Source organism: Melopsittacus undulatus, chromosome 6 (assembly GCF_012275295.1).
Source record: "Melopsittacus undulatus isolate bMelUnd1 chromosome 6, bMelUnd1.mat.Z, whole genome shotgun sequence".
Classification (NCBI taxonomy): Eukaryota; Metazoa; Chordata; class Aves; order Psittaciformes; family Psittaculidae; genus Melopsittacus; species Melopsittacus undulatus.
In genome coordinates this window covers 50,381,576-50,400,130 of record NC_047532.1, presented here as the reverse complement: position 1 = coordinate 50,400,130, position 18,555 = coordinate 50,381,576, and the positions used below count along the sequence as shown (strand labels likewise).

The 18,555-nt window shown below is 38.5% G+C and overlaps 1 protein-coding gene across 5 annotated transcripts in view; it reads left to right on the top strand.

Moving 5' to 3' along the window:
* Positions 1 to 18,555, top strand: part of C6H1orf21 (chromosome 6 C1orf21 homolog) — a 122,430-nt gene that overhangs the window by 66,838 nt on the left and 37,037 nt on the right. For all 5 annotated transcript variants that reach the window (XM_034063709.1, XM_034063708.1, XM_034063707.1 and 2 more), the window contains one exon: positions 7,674 to 7,768. In XM_034063709.1, the coding sequence (XP_033919600.1) occupies positions 7,674 to 7,768 (95 nt within the window). The remainder of the gene's footprint in view (positions 1 to 7,673; positions 7,769 to 18,555) is intronic.

The following is an 18,555-nucleotide window of genomic DNA, read 5'->3' as shown; positions in this document are numbered from 1 at the left end:
CTAAGAAGGTAACTTGGATATCCTCCATTACGGAGTATTTTGTTCAAGAAACATTTGCCTACAAGATTTTGGCAACTTCTTTAACTGTTGACTTTTATTTTTATTTTTTTATTTTTTAATCTTTGACATAGCTTCTGCTGTCATCCAGGCAGTTGATATCTGCATACAGTAACAGAACTGGAACAATCTGAGTGGCTCATCTCATCCATCTTGTGCTCTAAAACAGGATGGACTTGAACCTATGGCACTCAGGGCTGAGCACTCTGATGACAGAACTGCAATCACCCAAACAGTTTAATTCTACTTCTTGACTGTCCCTGGGGTCAATGATTTTTTTTTTTTTTTCCCTTATGCCTAGCCTGGCTTTTTCCAGAGTTAAGCCCATCACTGCTCATGTCCTACCGGTGTAGCTGTGAAGCTCAATGGCATTGCAGTTGATGTTTGGTATGTTTTGTGTTTAGCATCAAAGTGGCTTACCTGCTGTTGTATGTTTTTGTTAAATTGCATAAAAGTATCTTATGATTTTTAACAAATATTTTTAGAAAGAGCAATTCAGCCCTTTACCTAAATATAGTTTTTAGCTTTCAAGTGTTTGAGAGACAAGAGCACATGAATCTTTGATTTGTGGCTTTCTGCACCTGGCAGGAATAAGTATGTTACAAAGAAATTTGTTAGACAAAAGTTCATATTTTATAGGATAGACATATGTTTTATTACAAAAGAAGGTTAAATCTTTGCATGTCCTTTGATAGAAGGGCAAGAGATACTAAATTAAAACATGAAGGCAAGGAAAATGAAGGTGTGGTTAGAAACTTTCTTCTTTGCGGTGTTACTTAAGTACCACTTATCTCCTGCCTGATACTTGATACATCACTAAAAATAGAGAAGGGAGACTCACCCATCATCTCTGTTGATGACAGCAGAACCAAATTGGTTTGTCCTTAGATGTCTGAAATGGGAATGCAATGTAAATCAGCATATTTTTTTCAAGACTTTGTTTAACAAAAGCTTTTTCCAAAAGGCACAGTGAGTGCAGATATAGATTTGATGGATTTATGCTTTTCTTCTGCTGTTGTGCTGGGGTTTTAGTTTTTTTTCTGTCTGTTTTTTGTGTTTTGGTATTTTTTTGGGGGGGTGGTAGTTTGTTCAGGGAGTTGTTTGTTTCTTTGTTTTCTGTTTTTTCATTATCTGGGCCAGAAATAGTCATTACTGATGTTGCTGCGGTAATGGCACTTATAGAGACGTCTGGAAGTGCTGAAGAAATTTTTCTCATAGGAACAGCCACAGTTCCCCCCCCAGTTATTGTTTCAATATTATAAGTTGATATACTAATTTTTCACTGAAATAATTATTAATAAGTGCTGTTTTTCTTTGTCACATTGTCATGGCAACTGGGTGACATGTTTGAATAGAATAATCTGTTTCCAGATGGAGATCTTCATTCATAAGATTTGCCTACTGAGAATTCTTGTAGAATATTCAACTTAAAAATTCTTACTCCCTTGCCCTTCCAAAGAGTTTCATACTAGAGGTGTTACTGCTTTCTCGTTTATATCCTTTGGTGGGTGTTATGCTCAATAATATTTCTGTCTTTTATTTGCGGGTTTTTTATGTTGGTTTTCTTTCGATTCAGTTGGGCTCCTTTTCTTCAACTTGGTATTTGCTGTAGCAGTTTTGTAGACCCATTCTTCACCCATTTAAGTTGTTGGAAACTTTGTCTTTTTATGTAATGTAGCACATAATGGGAGACAGTACTTGATTTTTACTTTTACGCATGAAAGGAGCATAGTAATAGTGTCCTAAAATTTTTATCGTGTTCACTACCCAATTTTTAGTTTTGCAGAGGAAAGAGGCACAAAGATATTTCATTTTTGGTTTTGATGTAAAACTATATTTAGGAAAAAGAAAAAGGGTATTGCTGTTTAGCAAGGTAGAGCAAGGTAAATATGCATAGAACTTTGTATAATTTCCTTTATCCTGAACTTCTTACAATTTTGAAGGTCTTGTTGACTGTCAGACTTAATTAGGTCTTACTTGACCTTATTCAGCATTTCAGGTTTTCTCTTGAATTTGTTTCTGATCACTCAGGCCAAAATATCTCAAAATGCTGCATCTACTTCAGTAGAAATAAGAAGATAAAAATAAAAACGTGATTCTTCAATTCCAGGTGCATTCTTACCCTATGAAGCAATACTTGGTTAACTGTTTTTTGTAAATGCTTAAAGGTATTACTTTTAGGGAAGGTACCAAAAGCACATTCCTCTAACCTGTCTTTAATTTTCATATTCACTTAAAGCTGTTAATGCCCATCCTTCCCATGACATACTTAAAGGTCTGTCTGTTTCTTAAACATCTGTTCTTTTGCATTTGCAGCACTTCCATTCTGACAGTAACTTTAGAACAAGAACAATTTCAAAAATAGCTCAGAATCTGTGGTTTCTGAACACCTTATCTATGAAAGATAAAAGTTATCATCACCTAGTCAAAAAGTTCATATATAGTTGTCCTCCCAATAATATGGGAGTGCAATGATAATAGTGCAAGACCTGTCTTCTGCAAATAATCATTTGAATTTAATTGCTATATTTAGTATATTTGAAATAATCAATGTTATTTTCTCAGTGAATAATGTGTTATGCATCAGACTCACTTCTTCCCTGTTACACCAACTAGCCATATCTTCCCTAGCTAAGCTGCTCGCTATCCCCTTCTCTTTTGCATCCTTTGTCCTTTTGGTTGTCTGCTCATAGCAGTAAACAGTCTTGACTGGGGGAACATGCTAAATATTGACTGGTCCCATTGCCTTCATAAATTGTTCTACATTTCTCATGTCAGGTCTCTACTTAACAGACTTTTGAGTGATCCATAAAAATAAAGCAATTTTACAAGTTAGGTTGATCTGGGGAGGGAAGGTAGAGGGGGAAAAAAAAGGGAGAGTTCAACATGAACGTCAAGGGTAAAATTTGTGTTACTGAGTACTGTAAATGCTAGAGGGAGACCTGGTAGCAAAATTCAGTGCTTTTCTACATATAGCAGCAAGGTTGCAGTTATAAATATATCAACATTTTAACTGTGATTCAGGTAGTTACTCATATTTAAGCAGCCTACTTCACTGGCTAGTGAAATTAGTTGGAGGTGGGTTTTTTCCTCAGGGTGTTGTCTGGCTCAAAAGGTGGATGCTTCCAGGTGTGCCTTGTCATACCTGGCAAGCTATAGGGCTTGTAGTCAGCTGAAGACTCCTCCTTTTTCTTTCTGTGGCTGTATTATTACTTGGCTGGTTTTTTGCCCTTTGAAAGTGGAATCTTATTTGTTTATACCTGCCTCCAGCAAGTGACTACTTAATATGAACAAATGTTGCCAATATATTGTATTTGTACTCATGGTTTCAAGAAAAATATTTTGCCTGTGATAGGAAATTACAGGAGCTTATAAGTAATAATATCACTTCAAGCTCAACATCACTGATCCATTCCTTTCATCTTTGCATGTATCTGATAAAACAGCTGTTCATGGCTCAGTCCTCTCTTCTCCCAGTAACCAGATTATCTTAATTGCTTGTTTTCCACAGGCCAGCACTGTGTTTGCCTTGTTGGCTGCAATTGGTACATGCACCTCTTGCTCAAAACACAGGAGTTTAATGTTGTTGCTAGCTGCTTGGCACTCCTGTCTGCTAATCATTTATGTAGGCACTGAAGCCTGAGTTTGCCACTCAGCCTGCTTCTTCCTTAATGTGCCTCATCCCCAAGAGGCAGTTTCTTGGCCTTTAAGGTCAGAGCTTAGGATTGTGAAGTTCACATTGCTTTTTGAGATACAGGTAGATATTTCTCATGCTCAAACACCTACCATATAGTAGAGCCATGACATTAATATTAACTTTGTGAGACACTTTCCATTAAAAGACTGACTCCACTAACATCTACAGAAACAGGTGCCTTCTACTTGTTCCTCCTGATTTTCTTTTAGAATTGACATTCTCCTGAGGGACAGTTGTATCAGCTGAATGTTCACTGGGTCCATGGGGCCTGATGGGACTCCCAGAGTTCTGAAGCAGCTAGCATATATTACAGCAGGATCCCTTACAACCATCTACCAAAGCCTTGGGAGTCTGGGGACATCCAGGCTGACTGGAAGTTAGCTAGTGTTACTCTAATTCACAAAAAGAGCATGAGGGAAGATCCAGGGAACTACAGACCTCTTAGTCTAACCTCAGTACCTGGAAAAATTAGGGAGAAGATTCTACTGGGTACCACTGAAAGGCATTTAAAGAATAACACAATCATCAGGCACAGCCAACATGGTTTCACGATATTCTGTCCTTCACAGCATCCTTCTGCACAAGTTATACAGCTGTTGAGTGGCTTCACAGCACACTGGGTGAAGAGCTCGCTGAAAGGCAGAGCTCAAAGGGTTGTAATGTACAGGGTGACTACAGCTGGCTGGTAACTGGTCACCCTGTAGTGTTCCTCAGGGCTCAGTCCTAGGGCCAGTGCTGTTGGATATATTTATCAGCTACCTGGATGCAGGAGTTAAAAGCATGATTAGCAAGTTTGCTGATGATACCAAACTGGGAGGAGCAGTTGCCTTTTGTGAAGGACAGGAGGCCTTGCAGAGGTATCTAAGATAGATTTTAGCATTTGGCTATGATTAATGGGATGAAATTTAACAAGCCAATGCCAAATTCTGCACCTAGGGTAGAGTGATGCTTTCACAAGTATAAAACTAGAAGAAGAGTCCTGCAGAAAGGGATCTGGGCCTGCTCAATAGGAGTCAGCAGTGTGCCCTGGCAGCCCAGGGAGCAAACTGCATCCTGGGGTGCATTAGACACAGCATGACAAGCTGGGCTGGAAGGCATGTTCTGTGAGGAGCAGCTAAAGACTTGGGGTTTGTTTAGTTTGGAGAAAAGGGGGCTAAAAGGGTGACCTAATTGCTTCCTATAGCTTCCTGAGGAGGGAAAGTGGAGGCTGAGGTACTGCTATCTTTTCATTGAGATCGAGCGGTATAGGACACATGGGCATGGCTCAGAGATGTGCCAGAGGAGGTTTAGACTGGACATTAGGAGGCATTTCTTTGCTGAGAGGGTGGTCAAACTCTGGAACAGGATTCCTAGAGAGGCAGTTGATGCCTCGGAACTGTTAGTGTTTAAGAGGCATTTGGATTATGCCCTTAATAACATGCTTTAACTTGGTCATTTCAGACTGGTCAGGCAGTTGGACTAGGTGATCATTGTAGGTCCCTTTCAACTGACCTGTTCTGTTCTGTTGTACTCACCTGGTAAAAGCAGCATAAATTCATAAGTGGTAATATTGCAGCAATTACAAGTGTGTTGTCACAATGGTGGTGACGAATATTGGGAAGCCAGGTACAAGCAAGTCCTCAGCTCAGGCACCAAAACAGCTACACTTGGCCGCACTCTCATATGATCAGTTCCAGAAAAAAATACAGAATTAAGTTTCCAAGATAAACCCTCCTTCCTGTCTTGCCTCCATCCTATCAAGCTGTCTCAAACTTTCATCTATGAATCTGATTATACTATTAGTCATGGGCTCATCATGTTCCACTTGCTACAAGAGACTATGTCTTCCAAGAAAGCATCCCTTACATACAGTCCACATAGGATGGCCTGCTTCCTGGGTGTGCACTTGGTGTTCAGTCACAATTGATCTCTTGGATTAAGCAGGAGACATATTTCAGAGGTTATTTTTGCCAATGAACATCAGGACGTCCATACCTTACTTTTTTTTCACAAGCCTGGGTTGAACATGCCTCTTGCTTTTAGTTAATGTGGACTAGCTGCAGGTTGTGCAAACTTCCTTTATGCTGTTTTCTCTTTCTCATCTGTTTTTCTGTTCAAATCCCTACATGCCATTGTGGGAGTTTTATGCTTTTTCTGCATGTGGGTTTTACTGCTAATCACAACAGAGATCACTGAAGCAGTGAGAAAAATGTAAGTTAGATAATTGCAGTCAATCAAGTACTTCTAATTCCCAGGCTTTATTGTGTTCAGCCTTTTTGGTTTTATGAATTGACACCTCTAGACTAGCTCAATTACATTTAAAAAGGAAAAAAAAACGTGTTGCTCACATTTACTGATCTAATAATATTGTCTTAAATTCTTCCATCTGTTTAAGACTGCATCTGAGCTCCTATTTCATAAACTCACAGTTTTATTTAGATTCTGTAATAAAAAAGGCATATAGAAACAGACTAGGCCAAATGCAAAACCATATTGTATTTTTTTTTAAAGATTGTTTTCAAAGATAGGCTTATTTAACTTGTATACTCTGTGGTTAACAGGTTCCTGAAAATAGGCTTCCTTCTAAATAGTTTTGATGTTTGGTTTTTTGGTTTGTTTGGGGTTTTTTGTCTTCTTTTTTTTTTTAACAATACAGTAACCCAGAAAAATCCATTTACGTTCTGATTTTTCCTTAGCAAGTGTGATAAAATTGCATGAAAACCCAAAGAAGAAGAATGAAATTTGTGCAGTTTCTTTTAATTTGCTGAGGTTTTTTCTTTTATTCCCAGTGTACTGTGTCTCATTTGATTTTGTATTAACATTTTCCACCTCTGTGGGGTGAAGTTTCTTTTCTGTTTTATATATCCTGGCTGGAGGACTGTGGGCAGAAAACTCTGGGTGGTTATCCGATAGACTTAACATGCTATAAAGATAACCAGAGCAAAAAGTAGTTGGGAAAAGGTAGTGTTGGTACTGCAAGCAGTGGATTCTCAGGCTGGAGAAAAGAATCACTTTTCCTGAAATCCCATCTTGTCCTACCAAAGAAAAAATTCCTTTAGTGAGGCTGTTTACAGTGGGATAGCACATGTATGTTAGATAATATTTTCATGCTGACACTGGAGCTGGGAATTTATTGTTTGATGAGCTGAAACACCTAGCTGATAAATATTTAAGGACAAATCAGGAATCTCTATTTTCTTGTAAGTTATTTTCATGCAGGATTTCTGTCTGGATACCATGTGCAAGAAAAATGGTCAGACGGAGGGAGGAGTGGGGGGAGGAAGATGCTCAATATAACGTCTTTTCTCCAGAAACTGCTAATATGACTTTGTAGTGTGTACCTTTTGGTTTAGCTCAGTTCAAACAGTGCAGGAAAAACAAATAAATAAGTACAGTAGGTTTAGGTATGGGATCCCCCTCTCCCAGCTTTAAACTTAATGGCATCCATCAGCATTGCATTTCAAAGGAGTTTTTTTCAATGCAAGGAACATCCATGAGTAGACTTCTCTGCGTAGTAACTACTGTACATCGCTTGTTTGCCCACTGATAATAGAAATCCAGGGATGATGCAGGAGCAAGAACTTGTTTGTATTGAATGTATTATACAGAAAACTATGGATCTGGGGGAGAGTACATACTGAACATCCCCTGTTCGTGGTGCTGTGGCTATACCAGACCAGATAGCTACACAACAATTTCTGGAAGCCAGAGCTAGAAATTCTTACTGAAGCTTCAGTCAGGAAGAATTTCCTTGTTATCAGTCACACTTAAGGCTTTAAAACTATATACATGTGATTTTAGTTGCTTTGCTTAACTAGGGCCTTTCTAGTCAGCTGTTTTGGTTTTAGTTTGGTTTTTATCCCAGCTGCTGAACTACACTGGTTCAAATTTTTTTTCTTTTTTTTTTGTTTTTTTTTTGTTTTTTTTCCTTGGTGCTCAGATGAGTATAGGATCAAACCAGTGGAAGAGGTCAAATACATGAAAAATGGGGGAGAAGATGATCAGAAAATAGCAGCCAGGAACCAAGAAAACTTGGTAAGGATTGAACTTCTCACTTATCTAATGAAATAACATGGCTCTGCTTTTGTAATGAAATATGCAACGTGCAGCACATTCAAACTACAGCTTACATGCGGCAAGAGGATTTTCTTCAAAATGTCATAACTCTCTGTGAAGCTCACATAGAAGGTGCAAAATATGATTTTTTCCTGCTTGTCTTTCTGAATTACGCTCTACTTTATCTTGGAGTGAGTGCTTCCACAGTTACGCTCACTCACCTCCTTTACAGACCCAAATACACGCACTTTGAAATGCATGTGTCTGTATTGCAGACAAGCTGGTGGTAAACTAGCAGTGCTCTACCATTAAGAAAATTACCTACTTGCGCAGGTGGTATTTGCTCTATACTTCCTGGTTTTATATATTTTAAAATTCACAGAGAAGGCAGTTCAGAATAGGAAAAGCAATATATTTGTGACACAGTAGTTGAAAGAATAATTTTGTGCAAGTTTCTTTTTCCTTGATTTGAGCACCTTGCCAGCTTGTAGTTCCACTTTCTGGAAAGAAGTCGCAGGTAAACTTAGTGCTATTTGAAATGACCAGGATGCTGTTGAAGCACTTAAAAATCATGGTGAGTCACATCTGGCATTTCGGAGAAGTCGTTTTTTCATTTCTAAAGCTGAAGGAACATAGATTTTTGTAATTGGCTGACTGGGGGGTTCGAGGTTTAAATTTTTGAAATTTATCCCACAATTACAATACTCGGGTGAAAAATTTTGCTTCTGGTTGCACTCATTCATTGCAGCATTTCTTCATGTAGGATTGCTTTTTTTAATCCCTTCTGTCAGTATGACCAAAGGCGAAATGTCATCATCAGATTTCAGTGGAACCATAACTGTTATCACCAGCTGAGGACTGGCCTTTTGCTGTCATTGGGCAGCTGTACAAAAATCCACTGTTCACTTTTTTTTCTTTTCCTGAAGATACAAGTGAGCTCCAGGCAACTTAGATACTTCATATTCCATATTCTAGACACACATACTTGCATTACATAACGACACATGTATTCCTATAATAAAGAGGGTTTATTTTGCTGCTCTAACCTTGTTGCTCAAGTACTGGCTGAACAGCAGGAAACAATTTCTATTTCAATCTCCAGGTTAGATATTTGCCACCTGCAATTTTGAACTGCTGATGCCCTGGTGGATGGTGCAACTTCAGCTTGAAGCAGGATTTTGGGTTTTTTTCCAGTCTCAGAAACATTGCTGAGAATATCACCTTTTCTAGCAGCATCTGCAGTGCATTCAGCTTTATTGCCAATGTAAGCACGTTTGTTTTGAACTGGAAGAAATGTGACTACAAGAATTTTTCCTCATTGTAGAGACCCGAATGCTTTGCTGACAAACAGAGAAAAGGGAAAAATGAGCAAATGAGCGCAAGCCTCTTTTTTTTTTTAATTAATATAAAAAGTGATAAAAGTTTAGCAGGCTAAATTTTAAACTGTCCCTCAGCTATAATGAAATTAGAATATTTGCAGAAGATAACATGCCATCTTATCACATGATAAGAACAAATAGTTCAGGACATCTTAGGTCTGCTGAGGTGACACAGTTGCTGAAGTTGTATTCAAAACTAGATAGAGCTATTTTGCACTTTCATTAGTGCTTGCTTGCTTCTAACACTTAAATGTTAGCCTGATTAAGTTTAGGAAGAGACATTTCTACAGCAGAGTACTTCTTATTTTATTATTGATGGATCATGTTTAATGGGAGCAGTTGGCTTTTGGAAAACATAGCTTAATATGGAGCTGGAGCGCTGGTATAGCTCTCTGTCATGTCTATTGGAAGAAAAGGAAAAAAAAGGACAACACAAGAAAGTCTTCAATTGGGCAGGATATATATACTTTAAAACAGAAACCATCTTGCACACCAGAAAAGCTTTATTTTCCTTCTCCTCATCTTACTATAAGGAGATTACATTGTAAGGTATGCAGTTTTTTAATCCTGAGAATTGTCAAGTCCTCATCACTCCAGCATTTTGAAAGGGGTTTCACAGTTCGAGTTCTCCTTAGTAAACATGTTTTAGTTCACTGCTTAGAAGATGGGTTAAGCTACCCATCACTCAGGCTTTAATTTTCTTAACGTGTGAAAAGTTGGCAAGCACTTACATAATCCCATCTTCTCATCAGCCATTTCCAGGCAACAGAAATTTTAGGAACATGAAAAGGCAGTGGGAGAATCGACCGGCTCTTTTCTCTGCTCTCTTGTTTCTTAATCCCACGTTTCTTTATTGTCAGAGGGCTGCTAATTCACATCTCCTTCAGAAATGTGGCCCAGATGAGATGAGTAACCTGAATGTCATTATAGTCTGTTCCCTGGGAACTGCCCTGGTGTGGGGTGTCTTATCCTCTGATAACTTGTTTTTGAATTAGCTTACTCAGATGCCATCGAAATTTTTTGTCTCATTATCAACACTGTTACTTTTTTAAGGTATTTTGAAGTCTTGCTTTAAAAAAAAATCTCTGCTCAAGTGAAAATAAAGCTGCTTCCCTTATAACTTAGGCTCTTTGATGTGGTGTCATCTCTGCCTTTGGTGTTGCGATATTTCTGAGTCAGAAAGAAAAAAGGTCACACAAGTAGATAAAGAGAATGGGACAACATGGCAGACACTAGGCAAATTTCCATTTTGTACTGGGGTAATGTATTCAGGCTTCCAGGCTTTTACTCTGTTCAAGGAGAAAGCTGGAGAAGGGCTGGTACAAGCCATGGGTGTCTGGGAGAAATGGGGCTCTGTCAGTGATTCACAATCTCCTCCACTTCAACCTGAGACTTAAGCAAGGCTCAGAACTTGAGTAAGTCTGAAATTGTAAAGCAGAAATACTCCTAAGATGTATTAACAAGAATGGCTGCACTAGAACTGTCTGCCAGGTGAAACAGAAAATGCTGCATGTGAAGACATTTTCTGGCATAATCAAGTCTTTGAATTAAAATATAGGCTCTTGAAAAGGAGGTGATGGGATAGGAGGGGGTGTGTGTGTAGAAAATAAGAAAAGATAAAAATGCGAAGCTTGTTTCAGACTCTGCCAAAGTCACTTTTTATTTTCAGCCTGATTCACTTCTTTACCCAGATTGTTTCTCTATTTCTCTACTTGCCACTGGGATCTCTCTGGCTCCTAGTACCTTCCTGAGCATCCTGCCTGGGTCCTCCATCAAAATAAAGCAAGACATGTTGCACTGGGTGGGAAAAGTCTTGAGCTGGCATCACACATACCCTTGTAGCCTGCAGACAGGAATGGGATGTAGCAGGATTAGGTGCTGGAGGGTTGGGGTTGTGCTGCATGCTGGCACTATGTACCATGTGCTTTAAGAGCTGCTCAGCTAAATCAGGGATATTTGGACTCAGATGTGTAAAGAACTAGTAAACAGGCGAAAGGAAGAAGTTGTTTGTACTATGTACATTTTTTAATCACAACTGTTGGGCTGTATATATATATAAAGAAAAAATTGAAATTATGGTAATTTTCCTGTGAGATGTGAGCATGCATGGAAGGTCTCAAGTGTGTTATTATTTGTAGAGGTAAATAAGCAAATGTGATGGTTATTTGTGCATTGAGAAGCACATGGGTGATTGTGGTGTATCGGGGTCCAGGGTTGGCTTGGCTGGCAAGGCAGGTGAGCTGGCTTTGCCCACTGTGGGCCAGGCTCTGAAGGTTGTTGGCTTAGGCAAAGCCAAGACGGTCGTGTCTCCATGCACAGCTTGGACATGCCAGCATGGCAAGTGAAGTAATGGACCCACATGTGTTAATACTAAACCTCAGCTCCCTGCATATCCACAGTGATTCCACAAAGATGAGTTCTGCATTTCTGCATCTTCTTGGGGCGGACTATAGGCTGTTTGAGGATTTATGATGAGCCTTCTCTAAAGCAAAGAGAGTTTTACCAACTTTCAGTTTACCATTCAGCAGCTCTGGATGGGGTTTTTTGACCCTAAATATTACCAAAACTGATCACATATGTAACTTACCTGGTTTTGTTGCTTTGGAAAGCTAAAATGCTAAAATTAGGGATTATTAATACTTTAAAATCAATCTGAATCTATTTTAAAATGTACCTGCTACAAGCAGGTAAAAAAAATAATATATTTTAACTTTTCTAAAGAGCTATTTTATTTTATTTTTTTAGTTTGGAAAGGACTCGCTGTTCAGGTCTACACTATCATGTTAAATATACAGGCTACAATCGTAACAGCCTGTTTTACATTCATAATTTTTCCATAATAAGGACAAATCTAATTGTTCTCATTTCCATACTCTTGCAGCACTAATGGCTTTCCATTGTAAAATTTTACTGCCAGAAAAGATAAACCAAGAAGGTGTGTTGTATTCATGCAGCTTAGCAATGCTTTAGGAGGCTTGATGAGCTTGATTAGTTTTCCTCTGAGACGGTCTGTAGTAGCGCAGATACTTCTGAAAATATCAAATACCTAAAGCTACTTGTTTGTGTGTGTTAGGTGGCTAACTTGATATTTATTGCAGTTCAGTTTTTAGATGTTTTTGTAAAGAAAACTTTTTCTGGTCTGCATTGGCACAGAAGGCTCTACTTACTGGGATTTTTATGCTTTGTTATCCAAACCCTCAAAACAATTGGGCATAATCTTCCGTTTTGTCCTGAAGCTCCATAGTGAAATTGCATGTTAGCTTGAGACAAATTTGTGATGGAATTGAAAGAAAATTGTTTCTCTCTGTTGCTCTTCCTATCTCTCACTCTGCCTTTAATAATGATGTTTTTTGTTGTTTGGGTTTTTTTCCCAGTAAGTGTAAATTTCCACTCTACTTACCTGCAAATGTAATTTTTGTCAGACTTGCATGTGCTGTTATTTCCTATGTCTTGAGCATCTCTGCCCAGCCACTTTTTTTGCCATTTATCATCCAGCTCCATAATACTTAGTATTGCAAAACTTCAGGCTCCATAGCTCTGTATTTAACACCAGTTATTTTCTGCAATTATATAGTTAAAGTAGACTGTAGTACCTGATAGATGAAGTGTATGAAATTAAAACCCTAGCAGAAAATGAGGAATGAAACAACTGCAATTGCTATATAAAATGTAATATGTGAAAGGAAAGATGTCTATTAAATATTTATATTATACAAAACATTTATTACAGATACAAAAATCATAAATATTTTGTGATGTGCAATGCAAATATTGGAGTATGGCTGAATTCCAGATCAATTTAGGAAAATATCTTTCTAATTCTATTGCCAAGATGTCCAATCTAGGAGATAAAAGAATATGAAGAATAAGCTAGCTAAAATAAATCAGCTAGCCACCACTCTCTGGGGTTAAATTTATTTGTGTATTTGTAGTGCTTTCCTTTCTAAAAGTGCAAATTTAAGCATGGGAAAGTGCAAATTTAAGCATGGGAACACAATTAATTTAGTACTTTTAAGTCTTTAAAGCCATTGCTGCTTACTGGTACTAGATAAGCTTTGAATTTACTGTGTTTTAAATGCATAATTATATATTTATCACAGCACTGTTGTAATACAGTCAGCACAATGTGTTACAGCACTGTTGTAATACATTGGTGAAGAGCTTTTTAAAAATTAAAATTAGTATCATAATCACATATAGTACCGTAGTAAGATTTCAGGCTGTAGTTACCTAATTATTTATTTTAAACCATTTTGCAATGATAGCATGTTTTGAAACACATGATTTCAGAATAGAACTTGTTCGTGCTCTGCTTAGAAGGGGAAAGAAACCAGAAATGACCAAGACTAACAGCCCTCCAGGCCTTAGAAAGAAGAGGTTTTCTCAGGTTTTGTCTATCCTGAAGAGTTTTGTTGTTAAGTCCTGTGTTGATCCCTCATTTGCTTTCGGTGCTGTATGCAGCATCATCCAGCATGAAGGAGCTCATGTCCCACCGCTGGCATGGTGTTAGCTGCAGGTATGAGCATTGTAATGACTGCATCGTATTGGTTCATCCACTGTCAAGGATGGGTATCTAGATATTTTCTATGTCTAAAGGAGAGGCTATTTACTTGTCTGCCTCTTGCCACCTTATTTTCCTTTCTTCTATTTTTAGATCTAAAGCCTCAGCTCGGCAGCTTGAAGATGTTGTTGTCTCTTGTGTTGGAATCCAGGCAGGGAGAAAACACACAAACACACTGGAAAATACAGCTTGGGTCATTCTGAGAGAAAGAAGAAATTGAGGCATCTTTTCTCTTTGGCTCCTGGGGCATAAGAATAATAAAAGAACAAAGCGAGCACTGCCAGATGTGTTTGAAAGCTTGATAATATGCAAGGGTTTCTGTGCCACCTAGCCATTGCATCTCCTGTAATCCTGATTGCTGAAAAATAGAGCAGTGAAGTTGAGGGCTATAAAGCAAGGCTGCTCCCCCATGTTTTCCCACAAGGAAAGGCAGGTTGCCTAGATGCTGAATCAGCCAAATCCTGAGGCCCTGAAGGGAGGTCTGTGGGAAACAGGTTTCACAGGCTCTTCACAGACCAGTGCAGAGGTGCTCCACATCTGGACTGTTCCTCTCTCAAGTTCAAGAAATAAACCATATAACAAAAGCCACCACTCTGAAAGGCAGCTACAGAATAAGTAAACAAAAACCAGTGAGTAAAATTTAAAAGTAACTAAATGAAGGAGTGATGAGCCTAATATAAAACTCCTTTCTGCCAGTGGTGATAAGGTTCGTGTTAGTATAAAGGAGGCAGCATCCCCTACCCCAGCAGGCAGGCGGGCAGGTTGCAGCACCCATGAACATTCCTGCCCAAGCAGCTGCAAGGGCAAAGCTGTCTTTTCCTCCAGGCAGAGCAACTTTGAGCAGTGCCAGGACAGATCAGGCAAAGCAAGTAAAGAAGAATTTTGCTTTTTGCTTTTGTAAGATGATACCTAAGAAATTCTGCTGAGAATATACAATTGTTTATTGGATGTGTTCCCTTCTAGTCTTCATTGGTAGAATCTGGATTGGTGCATTTTATGCTGCATGTACTCCTAGGTTGTTTTCCCAGGGAAATTAAAATTATAATATCACCTTTTGGATTTTTTCCCTTCAAGAATGAGATCCTAAATGAATGCTGCCCTATCACTCAATGCAAAGTAATTACAACATTTTAATTTTCATAAACCAGTTTCTACAATGTTTTTTGAAAGAGGTGCATTTGTAAGCTGGAATAGAAGTGCACAGGAAAGATACTGTTGCTAGAACTAGTTATTTGAAACACCATGCAATTAGCTTATTTCCATATTGCCCATTTAATTTCAAACTTGCAGTGATATTCTTCAAAGAACAGTTTCTCATAATGAATTTACGTCAGTTTTAGCTCATTCCGCTTATTGGTCACTGCATATTATATAGACATCAAAGTAAACGATTGCACTGAGTATTAATATTCTTTTTCTTCAGGATTCGATTAAAAATGGTTTTGATGGAAGATGAATTTTTTCCTCTAGTTAATTTTTGAAAATCTAGAAAATAAGTGAATGCTATTAATAAATATTCTTAGCAAGTCATAAAATAACATAAAAAGTAATTGCTCCAGGTACATTTCTTCAGGCTAAACTTTCTGTCTTCACCCATATCTTGCCCTACTGAGAGGCAGAATGATACAATTTATAAGGCTCTTGATGAAAGTGATTTTAAAGTAGAAAACTTAAAAAGTATAATGATATTTCTTTCTAAGCATATTAAAATAATAGTAGCCAGAAGCAGCATGTAAGCATAGTCTTGCTATCATTTGCTGGGAGAAAAAAAATAACCTAGTGAAGGTCTAATGCCCAGGAGCCTTGGGCAGCTGTCCAGAGCAAATTTTCAGGACTGGCTTGCATTATTGGTGTAAAAGATTCTCACAAAACTTGCGAAGATGTTCCCATCACTTGTCAAAGCAGGTAATTTTCCATTATTTGTATTATTTATTTTTATTATTTAAGAGCTTGAGTGTCTCAAAACTTAAACTGAAATTTTAAGAAGGAGGGGCAATAAGATTTTGAAAGCTGTCAACAATAGGAGCTCTCTGTGTCCTCTGATACTTGCTTTTCAACACCTTGCCTAGTAGGTGTTGAGTATTACTTCTGCTGTTTTGGAACAGAAGATAAAGTAATATGCAGGCAGAAATGAAGACACAAAAATGCCTAAAATCATCAAAAGCTACTGTCAGAGAATAAAGGTGACAAATCCAGGCAGTTGTGCTGACTGCTAGCCCAAGAGTCCTGGGTGAGAGTACCACTGACCACTGCTGAGCCTCAGTCTCCTGTCCTCCTGCCTCCTTTTGATAATGGCAAGGTTAGAAGTTCACCCTTTTATCTGTTCAAATTTAGTTGTAGATGATATTATTTGCTCAAGCTTTCTTTTCAGGCATAAGACTCCTTCAGTTAAGGTGATTGTGGAGAAAACATAATGCCCAGGATATATATATCTGGTGAGATGCTAGTTTCAGACTACTTACATACAAAGAGATAACAAGCAAATTTATCCATAGGTATTTCATTATATGCTTAACCATGCAGCCATATCAATCTCTCAGTTTGCATATAGTATTGCACCTGGAAAAGAAGTTTAAGGTGCTGAGAGATGGGATGTGCCATTTTAGACTCCAAACCAGTACTGGATTTACTAATTTTGATTTGTTGAAGCCGAGGTGGTTTTTGCTGCAAACTCTTTATATTGTGGCTATCTTTTGCAGTGGAAAGTGTTTTCTTCTATGAACTTTGCTAACTGATGTCTTTAAAACCAGTTGATAGGTGAACTTGAAACCAGTCAAATGCACTACTCTCTCCTGTACATAAAATATCTCCAGCAGTCAGTTCTCGGGATTTGATGCTCTGCAGTGGCTGGGGTCCTGTGACAGATGCTTCCTTCTCTCCTACCTTTATCCTGTGTTTCTTTGACCAATGCCAGCACTTTGATCACCTGGCCTGTTTATAAAGAAACAAATCTTTAAAGTGGTTTATAGTAGCTGGGAACTCAGCTTGCTCATGCTTAATTATGATGGCTTTGTATACATTCAGAGATCAAATTTGAAGGCGAGGACTGGTATGAAAGGATGGGATTTGTTCCTGTTTTTTAGGGAAGAGATTGCTTCTGCAGTCTTCTGAGGTTGTTGATGCTTTGATCTCAGATGCAGTGAAACAGATGATGCTTGACAGCTCTTGTGCAAAGTAGGCCTCAACATCTGTGTTGGATGTCTCTCTTGGGTGGACTTTAATGCATCTTCTTGAGTGACAGGCAAGAAAGGTGGCATCTTCTGTGGCCAGCAGTGCTGCTAGGGGGAGTAAAACCAAAAGCCCCATAAAGGAATCTGTATTAGCAGCTGCTGAAAGCAAGCGGGAGTTAAATGACTCATCCTAGGAAGAGGTTGGAGGGGAAAAGGAGAATGAGGCAAAACATGAAAGGTGAGCAAAAAAGGGGAAAAGGAACAGAAATACTACAGGGAGAGGTAAGAAGAGATTCAGAGGGCTGTTACAGCTCTGAACTTCCCAGCTTGCTGTAGCTGAGGAGAGACATGCTTCCCACAATAAATGGGGCATCCCAAGTAGCCCATAGGTCTACCTTAATGAGACCTACACCTTATTATGGATGCGTAGGAAAACACACAGGTTTTGTTCAGCAAAGGTAGCATACCACCAGCCAATGTTTTACTTGGTGTTAAATCCACATAGCAGTAGCTGAGGGCACTCATCAGCTCTAAAAACAATTTTGATGCAGCCTTTCTGATGTAGGTGGGATCTTATTCATAGCTTTTCTTTCCAGGTGTTTAGTGAACATTCTGGTGACTTTATGTGATCTTTCCTAGTTTAATCCAAGAGGGATTGCTGTGGTCAAACCCATTGTTGTCCTGTATAAGATAAGTCAGGTCCTGTGTGTGTCTGTGCTTCATTCTGGTGGTCTTCATTCTAGTCGAATCAGGGCAGAGCCTTTCAACAAGCAGGTCTGAGCTTTTGCAATGGACAGTGTGTGATAGCAGCTGTGATAGCAGATTTGTCATTATTCAAAAATGAGTTTTCTAACTAATCTTGAACAAATGAACAAATTAATATTACCAGTTTGAATTTGCTGCTTTTCTCTGAAAAGCTCTATTTCTCCTCTGTTCTAGGATTAGAAAACCAGGAGCTCCCAATCAATTTTGCAACATTGAGTTTTGAGACTCTTGCATTTTATTTCCTTTTTTACATAAGCAGTGTCTTCCACTGTCCAATCCATGTGAGTTTCTTCATCACCTAAATTGTTTTTGCATGCTTTCCCATCCCCCTCTCCCTATCTTGATTATTTAGTAAGAAATAGAAAAAAAAATACTTTTAGAAGCACATACAGTAGAAGATCAAGAATAAGGAATACTCACAGGAGTAAAAGTTGTAGCAGGAGAGAGCTAATCAACTAATGCTCAAAAAGATAATCAACGCCTGTTGTACTGAATGAGTATGAAATGTTATTTTCCTGTTTCAATAGCCACTGCTTTTGTTAAGTTTTCCACCTGTTAGGCAATTGTATGCTCACATTGTTACTGAGCTGGAACATTTTCCACTGCTTCATCAGTTGTTTTGTGTTTGCTTGCTTGATATTTTGATTGTGCTTCATCACAATATGTGAACTAAGTTGGTAAATATTTAAAATCTGCCATGGAGAAAATGGTGGTATTTAGTACAAAATTATTCTAAAACACTGTAGACATCTTAAAGTGGATTATTTTTTTTTTCTTTTTTTTAAATGCTCCCTGGGAAATGAGGGATCTCTGCAGGGGCTGCGCTACCCAGGCATTTTATCAGTTTAGGCTTGCTGGGACAGTGCTGCAGTAAAGGCCACATGTGGGCAG